We start from the raw sequence: 12,094 nt of genomic DNA on the forward strand, positions 1-12,094 counted from the left end.
GGGAAAGGAGGCAGAGGAGGGAAATGAAAAGGTAAAAAAAAAAAAGGTGAGATGAAGAATAAAAAAATTGAAAACAAGGAACAGCTTGCAGCAACCGGGTAATGAGATAGATGGACATTTTCCTGCAATCTGCCAACACAGCTGGGTTTTCTGGAAAAAGGCTCCTTAGAAATCTGTTTGATATGTGACCTCCTCCTCTCCCACTCGCCCCCCTCCAATAGCTGCTGGATAAACAGAAATGTTTGCCACAGCACATCTGGGTGTGGCTGTGAGGTCTGCCACCATGGAGAATGAGATCACAGCTTACGCAACTGAACCCCTGCAGAACTGGGACAAAGTAACCAACCTCCTTACTAAATGGATACAATATATATTAAAAAACAAACCATTGTTTAGCCTGTTAACCTTGCCTGTGTTTATGGCCATAAAAATTGAGAGAGGTCACAGGCTGAATGGAAATGGAGTCTGAAATATCCTTTCATGCCTATCTATCCGTCTAAATTCTACATAGCCCCCCATCAGCAAAGCAGCCCCAGTTCCTGGGTGATACCTCCAGGTCTGGAGGGAGAGAGAAGAGCACTGGTAGGGGGTGGGGTGTGTACAGCCACTGCCTCACACGGCACAACACATTTTATTTCATGGGCACTGCATGTCACCGCACTGTGTGTGCTCTCTAGCTCTTTTTCTGTGGTTGGGGACTGGGGAGAAGGCCTCAGATTCTCACCTCAAGGTTACCAGTTCAAATCCCCTCCTAGGGAAGCAGCAATTGAAAAACAGTCCCACTCTAATGGCTCTTCAGTGACCTCATGGTGGTGTGTTAGTATCATCAACCCATTTCCTACACAAAGTAAAGATGGTCCAGTGGGTAGGGCACTCAGGGACGGCTCTGGCTTTTTTGCTGCCCCAGGCAAAAAAGCCTTTCACTGCCCCCCCGCCGGGGATCGCGGCAGGGGAGGGCGCCGAGCCCGGCCGCGGCCCCGCTCTCCCCAGCCAGCCGGAGCGCCGGGGGAGGGCGGCGAGCCCGCTGCGGCCCCACTCTCCTCCCGGCGCTCCGGCTGGCTGGGGAGGGCAGTGAGCTGGCCACGGCCCCACTCTCTCCAGGTGAGCGCCGCCCCTCTCCAGGTGCCGCCCCAAGCACATGCTTGGAGGGTTGGTGCCTGGAGCTGGCCCTGAGGGCACTAGCCTCCAACTCAGGAGACCTGGATTTGATACCCTGCTCCATCACGGATTTTCTGTGCAACACGGTGTCTCAGTCCCTCTCTGCCAAATGGGGATTCTCATACTTCCCTATCTCCCAGGGGTGATATGTGGACAAATACATTACAGGTTGGGAGTCACCCAGATACTATGATAATAGGGGACATAAGTACAATCAATAAATAGATTGCAAAAACTGCTGCCCACCCAATCGGCTTAGCAGAAATGCTGGATGGCCCATGAAGACAATTCCCTTCCTCCACCTTGTGGTGGGCCCTTCAGGTACATTGGTGGGGCAGCGTGGGAAGCTTACACAGCTCCAAAACAAGCAAGCATAAAAGGACTTCAGTTTCCAGAGCTGCCAGTTGGCAATCTCCAGCAGTACTAAGTTCTCTGAAAAATGGGGCTGGAGAGAAATTCAACCCAGGTCCCTAACCCATCTCAGCTGGAAAGCAAAGAGGGCATCCTTAAGGCACATCTACACTTTGAGCTGGGAATTACACCTCCCTGCTTGAGTAGCCATACTTGTGCTAGCTCTGATCCAGCTGGCATATTAAAAGTCGTGTCCTCACAGCAGCGTGAACGGCTAGCTGTCCCGAGTACATACATCACATCTCAGACAGGACTGCAATCAGGGTGGCTAGCCCCTTGCACTGCTATTATTAGTGGGCTAGCTCACAGAGCAAGCATGGATAAATCTCAGCGAGCAGGGAACCACGCACCCAGCTCAGAGTACAGGAATACATACCCTTACTGTTGCAGGAACAAAGACATCGATTGTCCCTAACCTCCCTATTTCCTCCAATGTCAGAGGGGGAAAGAGAACAGACAAAGCTGAAGAAGTACCTGTGCTTTGGGAAGAGTCTCCAGGTCTTCACCTTTCACCACCTTTCACCAGCATGAAAAGAAATCTGTGGATGTTTTTCGTCTCTGTGAGGGGGTGCGTCCACACCCTATTAAGGAGGAAGCTAATGAGCTTGGTGATCCCTAACTAGACACACCTGAAATGCTTGCTCTGCTTGAAGGGAAGAAGCTTAAAAAGGGAAGGCCTGCCACACAAAGGGGTGGTTACAGGAGAAGACTGCCGTGCCTCAGGCACCCGATTACAGGGCTAGATCAGCAAAGGAAATAGGCACTGAGCCAGAAATCCCTGAGACTGCTTGGACCAGGAATGGACCAGGTGTTCCCAAAAAAGGGAAAGTCTAAGGAAGGACTCCAATCCTGATCAGGACAATAAAAAGCCTACAGACAAACCAGAACCCAAAGGGGTGAGGGAGAGACAGACCGAGAAACTGAGCACCTTTTCCCCCACCCTTCCGTTCTTTACCTTGTTCCTCCCTGCCCTCAGAGAGGGGAAAGGAACTCTCTGTTCTGGGAGACACTCTTGTTTAAGCTAGCCCAAGCAGGGGAAGAACTCAGGGTTACTCTACACTAAAAGTGCTACATCGGTGCAGCTGCACCACTGCCGAGAGCTCTCCCATCTGCAGAATAAATCCACCTCCGCAAGCAGCGGTAGCTAAGTCAGTGGGAGAAGCTCTCCCACTGATATAGCGCTGTCCACACCAATGCTTCGGTTGATGTAACTTACATTGCTCAGGGAGGTGGCTTATTCGCACCCCAGAGCAATGTAAGTTATACCAAAATAAGTGGTAGTGTAGACCCAAGGTCGGCTCCAGGGTTTTGCTGCCCCAAGCAACGGGGCGGGGGGGAAAAAAAAAAAAAAAAAGCAGTGATCACGATCGGCAGCACTTCGGCGGCAGCTCCACTGAGCCACTTTTTTCTTCAGCGGCAGGTCCTTCCCTCTGAGAGGGACCAAGGGACCTGCCGCCGAATTGCCGGACGTGCCGCCCCTTCCCCTTGGCCACCCCAAGCACCTGCTTGCTGCGCTGGTGCCTGGAGCCGGCCCTGGGTAGACCTGATTTCAGTGTCAGAAAGGAACCAACTTAAACCACAGTCTGATAGGGACTCCAGGCCCCCTACCCGCCACAAGTGATGGACAATGCAGGCAATTTATGCCTGATATAAGGAAAACAAAAACACAGAGATGGGGCTAGAGCTCAGCAGCTCTGAGCAGGATGGAACCCAACAGTGCTGCAAGTGGTTAGCTGAGATGCAGGAGCTGCAAGCAGCTCCGCAACAGCGGCTCCGGGAGCAATTGCTGCAGCAGTGGATCATCCAGCAGCAACTCCAAATGATGTGGCAGCAAAAGCTGCTGAGAGAGCTGAAGACCCAGCAGCAGGAGTTCCACAAGGAGATGATACAACATAGTGCCAATCTTACGCTCTCCAGGAGTCCTTGTGGGGCACACTTCCACCAAGGTGAGTCCCCCACCAATGCCTGTGAAGCCAACCAATATGGGGCTGGACAATGATCCTGAAATCTTTTTACCACCAAGAGGGTAGCCTTAGCCTCCCAGTAGCCTCCTGAGCAGTGGGCTTTGATTTTGGCTCCATACTCGATGGAACTGACCCAGGCAACCAACCATAACCTGGACTCAGAGCAGGCTAAGGACTATAAAATAAGTCAAGTCCACCATTTTGGACTATTTGGACACTTCTGAGGCAACCCACCCTCAAAGATTTAGATTCAAAACCTATCCGAAGGGAGTCAGACCCTGCATAGCAGCCTAGTGTTTGAAGGAACACCATTGAAAGGGACTCCACCCAGAAGAACAGTCCAGGGCCCAGGTTGCTAAGTCAGTTGTGACTGAACAATTTATAAGGATATTGCCAGCAAAAGGCAGAGTGAGAGTATTATGGCCCCATGCTAGGACCTTGTCAGATGCAGTACAGTTAATGGAGAACTGTCTAGCAGCCAAAGGGTCGCTAGAAACAGAAATCGCTACGGGTTCAAATCTGTGCAGGACCGTCCTGAGAGAGACCAGGGAGGCCAACCTCAAAACGGTAACATCCACCAAACGTTCTCCAAAATAATCAGTCCAGCCCCCAGACCATAGGAAGCCCGAGGGGCCTAGGGATCAGGCTCAGACATCATTGCCAATGCTTCAAGGAGCTGAAGTAGGACCTGCAAAGTAGGTCCTGGCCTCTACTCCGCAGCCAAATTTGCCCCCAGCTAAGAAAAGTAACATTGGTGTCAGCCCAGCAACTTGCCACTCCTGTGGGCAGACAGGACACAAAGAAAGAATACCCTCTTATAGAATGTGAGTATAGCCCAGGCCGGACTGCAGAAACACGCATCCAGAAAATAGCATCCCTCAAGTTGACAGTGTGACAGATTTTTGTTACCAATTTGCCTGGGCCATGGTTGATCAGGCTGGGGCCACAGGATTTTTTGGGGGGAGGAGATGACAAGGCACACCAAAAGTGTTTACATTTTAAAGTTTTATCGATAAAATAAAATAACAGCAGAAAGTGCTGGGAATGCTTTCACGTTACTTAGGGGAAGAAAGAAAGCGTTAATGCCCCAAGCCCTAACCCACTTTTATACTTAAACACGCACGACTCAGACTGGCCAAGTCTGGGTGTAACGTCAGAAGAAGGGGGGCGGGGGGAGAAGGTGAACGGGAGTGCTGTCCTGGGCCCAGGCCGTCCAAGGATCTGCTGTGCTTTTTAAATTGCTTCAGCTTTTAGGAGGGTTTTAAGTCCTGGCTCCTTGGGGGAGAAGAGAGGGGAGTGGTGCTCTGTAGAGGGACCTCTGTTCCTGGTGCCCTCTTCCAAACCAGCTTTCTGTGGTTTTTTTAAGTTTTCCCAAAACACCCAGTTTCAGGGCCGTGAGACGGTTTTGTTTGTTCCTGGTAGACAGAAGGATCTCATGTGCAATATGGGAGTGGGCTAACTTTTTATATCTTTGCTTCCAGAGCCTGTCAGTGTGCAATTTTAACAATTTTTTTTTTTTAATTAAAAGATCTGGCCTTACTATGCTAGAAACATACTGCATTCATTCGTACTGATAAGTATTAAACAGTGATTTTTATTTTTTTTATTTTTTTGCTTTAGCAAGTGTATTAAAACCTTAGTGTTTCTTAATATTACCCAAAACATTTTGTGTTCCAAGGTGGACAAAGCAAGTATCTGCATTTTAGTACATTCCATAGCTATACCAGTATGCATTTTTATTTTCATTTGTTTTTCTGTTAGGCTGTCCTGTAACTGGGACATAGAGCTTAATTTATTTTTAATTACCTCCAGGTTTACCGTAGGTATAATCCCTGCTCCAAAACTAATTTTTTTTTTTTTTTAATATGTTGTCTGCTGCATGAGGATGTTTTTCTGCAGCATTTAATACACAACAATGCTAGCAACAAGACAAACAACACAAAACACGACATAGAACGCAAAACACAATTTTTATTGTGACAGCAGATTCATGGTATTTTGGGTTGTTCCTCAGCTGGTATCTGCTTTTTTTGATTTTTTGAACAAAAGAACATGTTTTTACCCCTGGGGGGGGTAGATTATTGCTGAAAATATTTCTCTCTCTCTTTCTTTACCAGAGTTATGATTGCTTTTAAACTTTTAGCTTCTGCTTTCAAAACACACAGTGATTTGAAAAACAAAACACAACCTATTGCGGCTCCCTTTGGCAAAGTGACAGTTTGATTACACAGCTCAGCGTGGGGCACGGTCTCTCTCTCTTTTCTACAGCTTTTATCTGCTATTTTGTTACAAAAAAAAAACATTTAAATTTTTTTTCCATTTTTCTGGCTTTGATGGCCCTGCTACAGCCACGAATTTGGTCTTTATTTAAAACATTTTAAATTTTGTAAAGCATTGAGTTACCTTAAGGGTTAAATGAGAAATACCAAAGTTAAACAACACAAGTTACCTGTGTTTGGCAAAAGTGTTTTTTGGTTTTGCAACTTTGAATGGAAAATTAAAGGGATTTCAGTGGTATTATTTAAAACACGACCAATTTATTTTAATCCACAAAACAAAGATTGTACACACCCGGAGTGGGTTTTATTAGCAAATTTGACTAACTTGTTCATAGTCAAATGATTTTACTTAGATAACGTTTTTGCCTGGATTATTTACAGACTTTTCTAAAAAAAAAAAAAGGGCCCATTTTTCCTTCAGAACGGCTGCAAAGAAACCAAGAATTTTTTTTTTTTTAACACTTTTTTTTTTGAAAAATTTTACAAAGTTTTACTGCTTAATTCCCTCCAGACTCTGCAGAGTTAACTTCTTACTTTCTTTTTTTTACTTCTGCCACTATGCGCTCAGGGCTTGCAACCCGTTTTTAAATTTTTTTAAACTGTTGCTTGCCTGCTCGTCTGGGCCCGATTTTGTTTTTCTCGTTGAACCGCTTCTTTCCATGGTCACAGACTTTGTTTCACTACCAATTTAGCAAGGAGGGTGGGCTCCTTAACTAGCCCCCACCCTTCCTGGTCCCTTTCCTCTTTATAATCGCCCCCACGGGGTGCTGTTCCTGTAGTTGGGGGTGCCATACATACAACCTTCTCCCCCCTTCACCCGCTGGACCTCTCCTCAGTCTTAATGAGGGCCACTATAGGGGTGCAAGGTTCCACCCAAAATTGAAGATCTTCACAAAAGGAGAGATCAAAGCCCTTACAAGGGTCACCCGAACCGTCCCCCGTGAGGCTTGCCATCTGGACCGAACACCTGGCCAATTGATGTTTTAACTGTTCCATTTTCTTTTCATGGAAAGCACGCTGCCATTGCGGTGTATGCTGGGCACAAATGGTCAAGTCTTTGACAAGTCCCCAAAGGACCGGTACCTGCTTAGCCAGTGCTTCCAGGCGGGTGCATTCCGCCTTTTTGGCCTGGAAGTCTTGTCTCAAGGCTTGCAACTTGTCCTGGGCATAGGCTTGGGTTGCTGCCTGGTTAGTGATCTGCGCTTTCAGTTGCTCAATTTCCCCCCCCCAGCTGTCAGGTACACATCTCTTCCCTTCTTCCCAACTCCTTTTTTTGTCCCCAACAACATGAGATACCACATGGCTATGGCAGTCCAGATTAATCCCACAGCTGCCCCTAGGTTTTTACCCTTCTGCTTTTCATGCTCAGTATATAGATCTAACAAATCCTGCCAAGAATGCACTCTCCTCTGAAGCTCCATCACAGAACCCCAGGGATTGTATCCCACCTTGGCAAGAGCCCTCTCCAGCCGGGAGAGATTTCCCCCCCCCCCTTGAAAGAGGCAGCAGGGTTCCGTCCCTCTTTGCTGCCTCCCCCATGGCTCAGGCATCAAGTCCACCTGCTTCCCGTGACACCAGCTGACTGAGCAGCCGGACTACCATGTCCACGCTCCCTAAAGTGCGTACGTCCAGCATTGAACCCATCGCTGATGCCATCGCCCACGATTGCGGGACTCCTGAGTCCACAGCTGTACCCTTCTGTTTCCTGAACATGCTGACCCAATCCATTGGTACAACTTCTAAAAATTTTTAATTGCTTGAGATTTCACATTGCTCACCTTGGCACCGGGGCTTACAATGTTCACCCCTCCCGGGCCGGAGGGAGAGATGCTAAGATTACGGGGATTTAAAGAAACTAATGAAAAATGCCCACATAAATGACATGATATTTTAATAATCTACACTCAGATTTTCACCCTTATGGCTTTCTGCTTCAGTGAGACAGTTTAAATATTCTCTTTAATGATTATTTAGGATTAGGATATTCAATTGGAGATGAAGGTATGACCTTATAAAACATTATAGATAAGTTGAGAACATTTCCACACAATATACAGTGTGGATCTACCTTCCCAGGGGACTCCCTAAGGGGAGGGGGCCATCGGGTTGTAACAACAGCACCGGTGATGATCCAAGGTAAAAGCGTTCGAGGACTCGGACTCCGGCTGCAGTCAGATAGTATCTAAATCTCCTTGGTATGAGCTGATAGCACCCATAGAAGGCATCCAAAGGAGATGAGTGGGCCAAGGAAGGAAGGGTGGTAGAAGAGGAGATATAATGTGGATTGGGGGGGGCGGGAAGTGTTTTCTCCTGTCTAACATGCTTTGAATTTCTATTTTGCTTTCCAGTCCTGCCAACATTGCCGTGGTGTCCTTGGCTTTCGGTCGATACTTAATTGAGCCTCTCTTCGCCCCTTGCCATGCCCCTGCCCTGGCTGTGAAGCTGGTCACCACCACTGGCATCTGTGAGTAACCCTCAAAAACAATCCAAGCAAAAGTGGGGACGGGAAAAAGAGCAGGCTCGACTGGCTATTCCTGATATGATTCCGCCCTCTCTCGTTTTCTGCCTGTGTCAGCAAGGATTGCCCTTTTCCATGTCTGTCAAGCCCCATACAAAGCAATGGGATGCTCTATAAATATTTATCTGTAATGTCACCTCCCTATAGTAAATCGGGGCATAGCCACGAGTGGGCCTGGATGGGCTACGGCCCACCCACTTAGCCTCCACGCCCACCTGAGCGTCACTCAGGCACCTGAAATCCAGGACGGAGCACGGGCGGGGCCGGAGTCCCCCAAATCCACAAGCTAAGAAGGGGTGAGTCATCCCAGGTGGGGGGGGTGCCCTGAGGGGATGGATCTGGGCGGGGCTAGCACTAGGGCCAGAGCAGAGCCAGGCCGGGCGCCTAGACACATGACTGGGCGGGGCATGAGCAGGGTGCTGGAGACTGGGGCAGCAGCACGCGGTGCAGGATGCACAGACACAGCAGCGCCGGCAGGACAGAGGGACTCGGCTGCGCGGGTGGACAACACCAAGCCGGAGTCGGGAGGGGCGGGCAGAGCTTGAGCACCTGCAGGGCAGAACTTGAACACCTGCAGAGCCTCTCTCCACCCCATGGGCGCACCCGCAGCCTGTGCGCCTCAGGCAGCCTCGCCTTCTAGTGCCTGCTGAGCAGTAAGGACCAGCTGGAATGGGTGGAGGGAGGCGGGCCCTCCGATCCATCATGCCCCCCGCTCCGTCATGCACCACAGTCCCGTCCCTGCGCCCCTAGCTCCAGGCTCTGCTATGCCCCCAGTTCTGTCACCTCACCCACATCCCATGGCCCCTTGAGTCCTGTCCTTCCCCCCCCCGCCAAATCTGGCCCTCAGCCTCTGCCCTCCCCCATCCAGCCCCTCTTCCCCAGTTTTCCCTTCCTGCTCTGGATAAACTTCTCTCTTCCCAAGGTGGTGAGGGTCAGAGAACCAGTTTTCCTGGCTGGGTATCCTGTGCGGGAGGGGAGGTCATAGCCTTTGGACTCTGCTGAACTGAAGACGGGGGGTGTCAGTGCCTATCATCCCCCCTGGCCCTAAGGAATGTGGGGAATGTCAGCCCAAAGGGGGGAACCTCTTTTACCCCGGCAGCTACCCACACTGGAGCATGGGGGTTGGGTCCTGTGCCCAGCTTGGCAGGTGAAGCCCTGTGTCTGGGGGCACCAGGGCTAGGAAGAGGGTGTGGCGTCAGGGGAGAAGCTGAGCGAGCACAGTCTGTCATTGCCCATCCACCTGAAAGTCAGGGCCGAGCCAAATTTCCACTCCTAGTTACGCCACTGTGCTAAATCATCAAAATCCTGCAACCACACCCTCTCAGAATAGTCAGTGTTTGCCTCCATTAGGCTAAGTAAGCGGGGGATTTAATTTCCTTGGGCAGGAAGTGTCACTTCCTATGTGTTTGCATAGAGCCTGGTACAACAGGGTTCCGATCCTGACTGGGGCCTCTGGGTGTTACATACAAACAAATAAATCCAAAGCTAGCACAAAGGACACATTGTGTACATAAAGCACATAGGCTGGTACAGTATTTTCAAAGGAGTGTAAGGCAGTTAGAGGCCCAAATCCCTTTGTTTCAACTGAGATTGAACATCTCTCACATTTGTGAATTTGAAAATCTCCTTCATAAAGAACAAGAGTCAAACCCCTCTTTGGATGTAATGTTCAGTTACAACAGGACACTTATCTATCTCATCATAAGCAGCAGACTTAGCACTCTGGGGTCCTGTGAGATATTACACTACGAAGTTCCAAATACGTGCACTCACTCCCAGAAACTAGAGACTAAAAACACCTGTCAGGCCGACTAGCCTATCCCCTCGTGTTTGCAAGAGGATGAGGACTTTGTCTTCTAGACCAGTTTACAATGAACTAAGATATGGGATTTGTACAACTACCCGGGTACTGGACTCCCCATGAACATAAAGCTCCCATTGTGGGGAACATCAATACCAGGCTCCCTAAAGAGGAATTTCCAAGTTGAGGGGTCATAGAACAAAATAGTGACCTCACACTAGTCCTGCCCAGAAGTGAATTCAGTATATTCCAAGTAGGCTCTTCGGGGCCATAGAGAGAAACTATCACTTCCCTCCTTCTGGAGGGCATTGCCAGCATGCATGAAACTCCAACAATACTGAAAACCCGTGCAGCCGGTTCCCAGCTCTCCTCAGCCCTGAATATCAGGGTTTGGGATTATTTTAGACAGATGTATTTTTCAATTTGTATCTCATCTTAGTTATTTCCTCCTCAAGTTGCTAATGTCTTACTATCCTCACTGGTGTTTTCAACATGTTACAGTTCAGTATCCTCTAAAACATAATTAACATGCCAATGTGCTTACACTTTATTCCAGATCATTCATGAAGATGTTAAACAGGACAGGTGCCAATCTTATTTCCTACTGAACCTCAACTAAACACCTCCCCTCACATCCCTACCTTGCCATTTACCATAGAACTGAGGGTTAGAAGAGACTGCCATGGTCATCTGGTCCAACCCCCTGGCAAGACCCTTTATTTAATACCTTCGACTTAGATTTCAGTCTACAGGAATAACACTGTTCTGCTTTTTTTCATTCCCTCCAAGCCTTAATCATTGCTCTGAACTGCTGGAGCGTCAGTTGGTCTGCAAATATACAGACCGTTCTCGCAGCCCTGAAGATGGTCACCATTGGCCTGATTATCGTCCCTGGGATGATGGCGCTGGCTGAAGGTAAGACAACTGCAGCCTGTGTGTGACACGAGACAGGAAGGAGATAATAGCAGGAAACAGACAGAGGTAGGGGAGTCCTAGGGAGAGGCACAGACAGATGAGAAGGGAGATAGAAAGTGGAGAACAGAGTCAGAAAGAGAGAGACCAGAAAAAGAAAGAGGGCTTGAGAATTTTAGCCAGGAGAAAAACCTCTACTAGGAAAAAAAAAAAAAAAAACACGCTTACCTGTGTCCTACCCTCAGCCTATTTCTCTTGCACTGTCCTTTAGTTCTTCTTTCGTCTGCCAAGGGAGCCAAATCTGAACAGCCCTTCCAAAGTAGGCTGCGTTGTTTGACTGGATTTCTGGTCACTTGCCAAGCTAGGCAGTGAATGACAAGAACATCTGAAATGCAAGCAGCATGATCAACATGCAGACAGATCTCCCTACCTCCCACTGTTTAGTCCATTCATGCCAAGCCACCGCCTTAAACGTTACCCTCTCAGGAGTAGCAATGAAATGGGAAGTACAGCATTGCAGAACATGAACTGCTATCACCCAGGCACTTGGTGAAAATAGGTGCTTTACCATAGTCCTTGTCCCCCCCCCCTCCCAGCCCCTCGGTCACACAACAGGTACTTGGCTGCATTGTTCCTACCTCACCTAGGATGGGCGGTGGCTAATACCCATTCCCAGGGGAGAAGGAGATGAATTCTGCATGTCCTCGAATCAATTGCTAGTCCAGCAGATGATGCGGGCCATTGAATGTTCCATGCCAGCTCAGTGCAGGTTTGGACTTGTCTTTCTTTCTGAGAAATATGAAATGAAGCACATTCAGGTTGCAGCAGAGCTGTGACATTCATGGATTGCACATCATTTAAAAATAGTATTTCTGTGCAGACGGATGTTGGATCAGAGGCATCTTTAGTCTAGCAGGCAAAGGCATAATAAGATCCAACAGCTGGAAGCTGAAGCTAGATAAATTCAGACAGGAAGTAAGGTCTCTTTTTAGCAGTCAGGGTAATTAATCACTGGAACAGATTAACAAGGGATATGGTGGATTCTCCCCCC

The 12,094-nt window shown here is 48.6% G+C and overlaps 1 protein-coding gene across 1 annotated transcript in view; it reads left to right on the forward strand.

Annotated features, from left to right (window-relative positions):
* Positions 1–12,094, forward strand: part of LOC128840127 (cystine/glutamate transporter-like) — a 33,718-nt gene that overhangs the window by 6,988 nt on the left and 14,636 nt on the right. Inside the window, exons 3-4 of the mRNA XM_054033723.1 lie at positions 8,161–8,276; positions 10,921–11,046. Of these exons, the coding sequence (XP_053889698.1) occupies positions 8,161–8,276; positions 10,921–11,046 (242 nt within the window). The remainder of the gene's footprint in view (positions 1–8,160; positions 8,277–10,920; positions 11,047–12,094) is intronic.

This window comes from Malaclemys terrapin, chromosome 1 (genome assembly GCF_027887155.1).
Source record: "Malaclemys terrapin pileata isolate rMalTer1 chromosome 1, rMalTer1.hap1, whole genome shotgun sequence".
Classification (NCBI taxonomy): domain Eukaryota; kingdom Metazoa; phylum Chordata; order Testudines; family Emydidae; genus Malaclemys; species Malaclemys terrapin.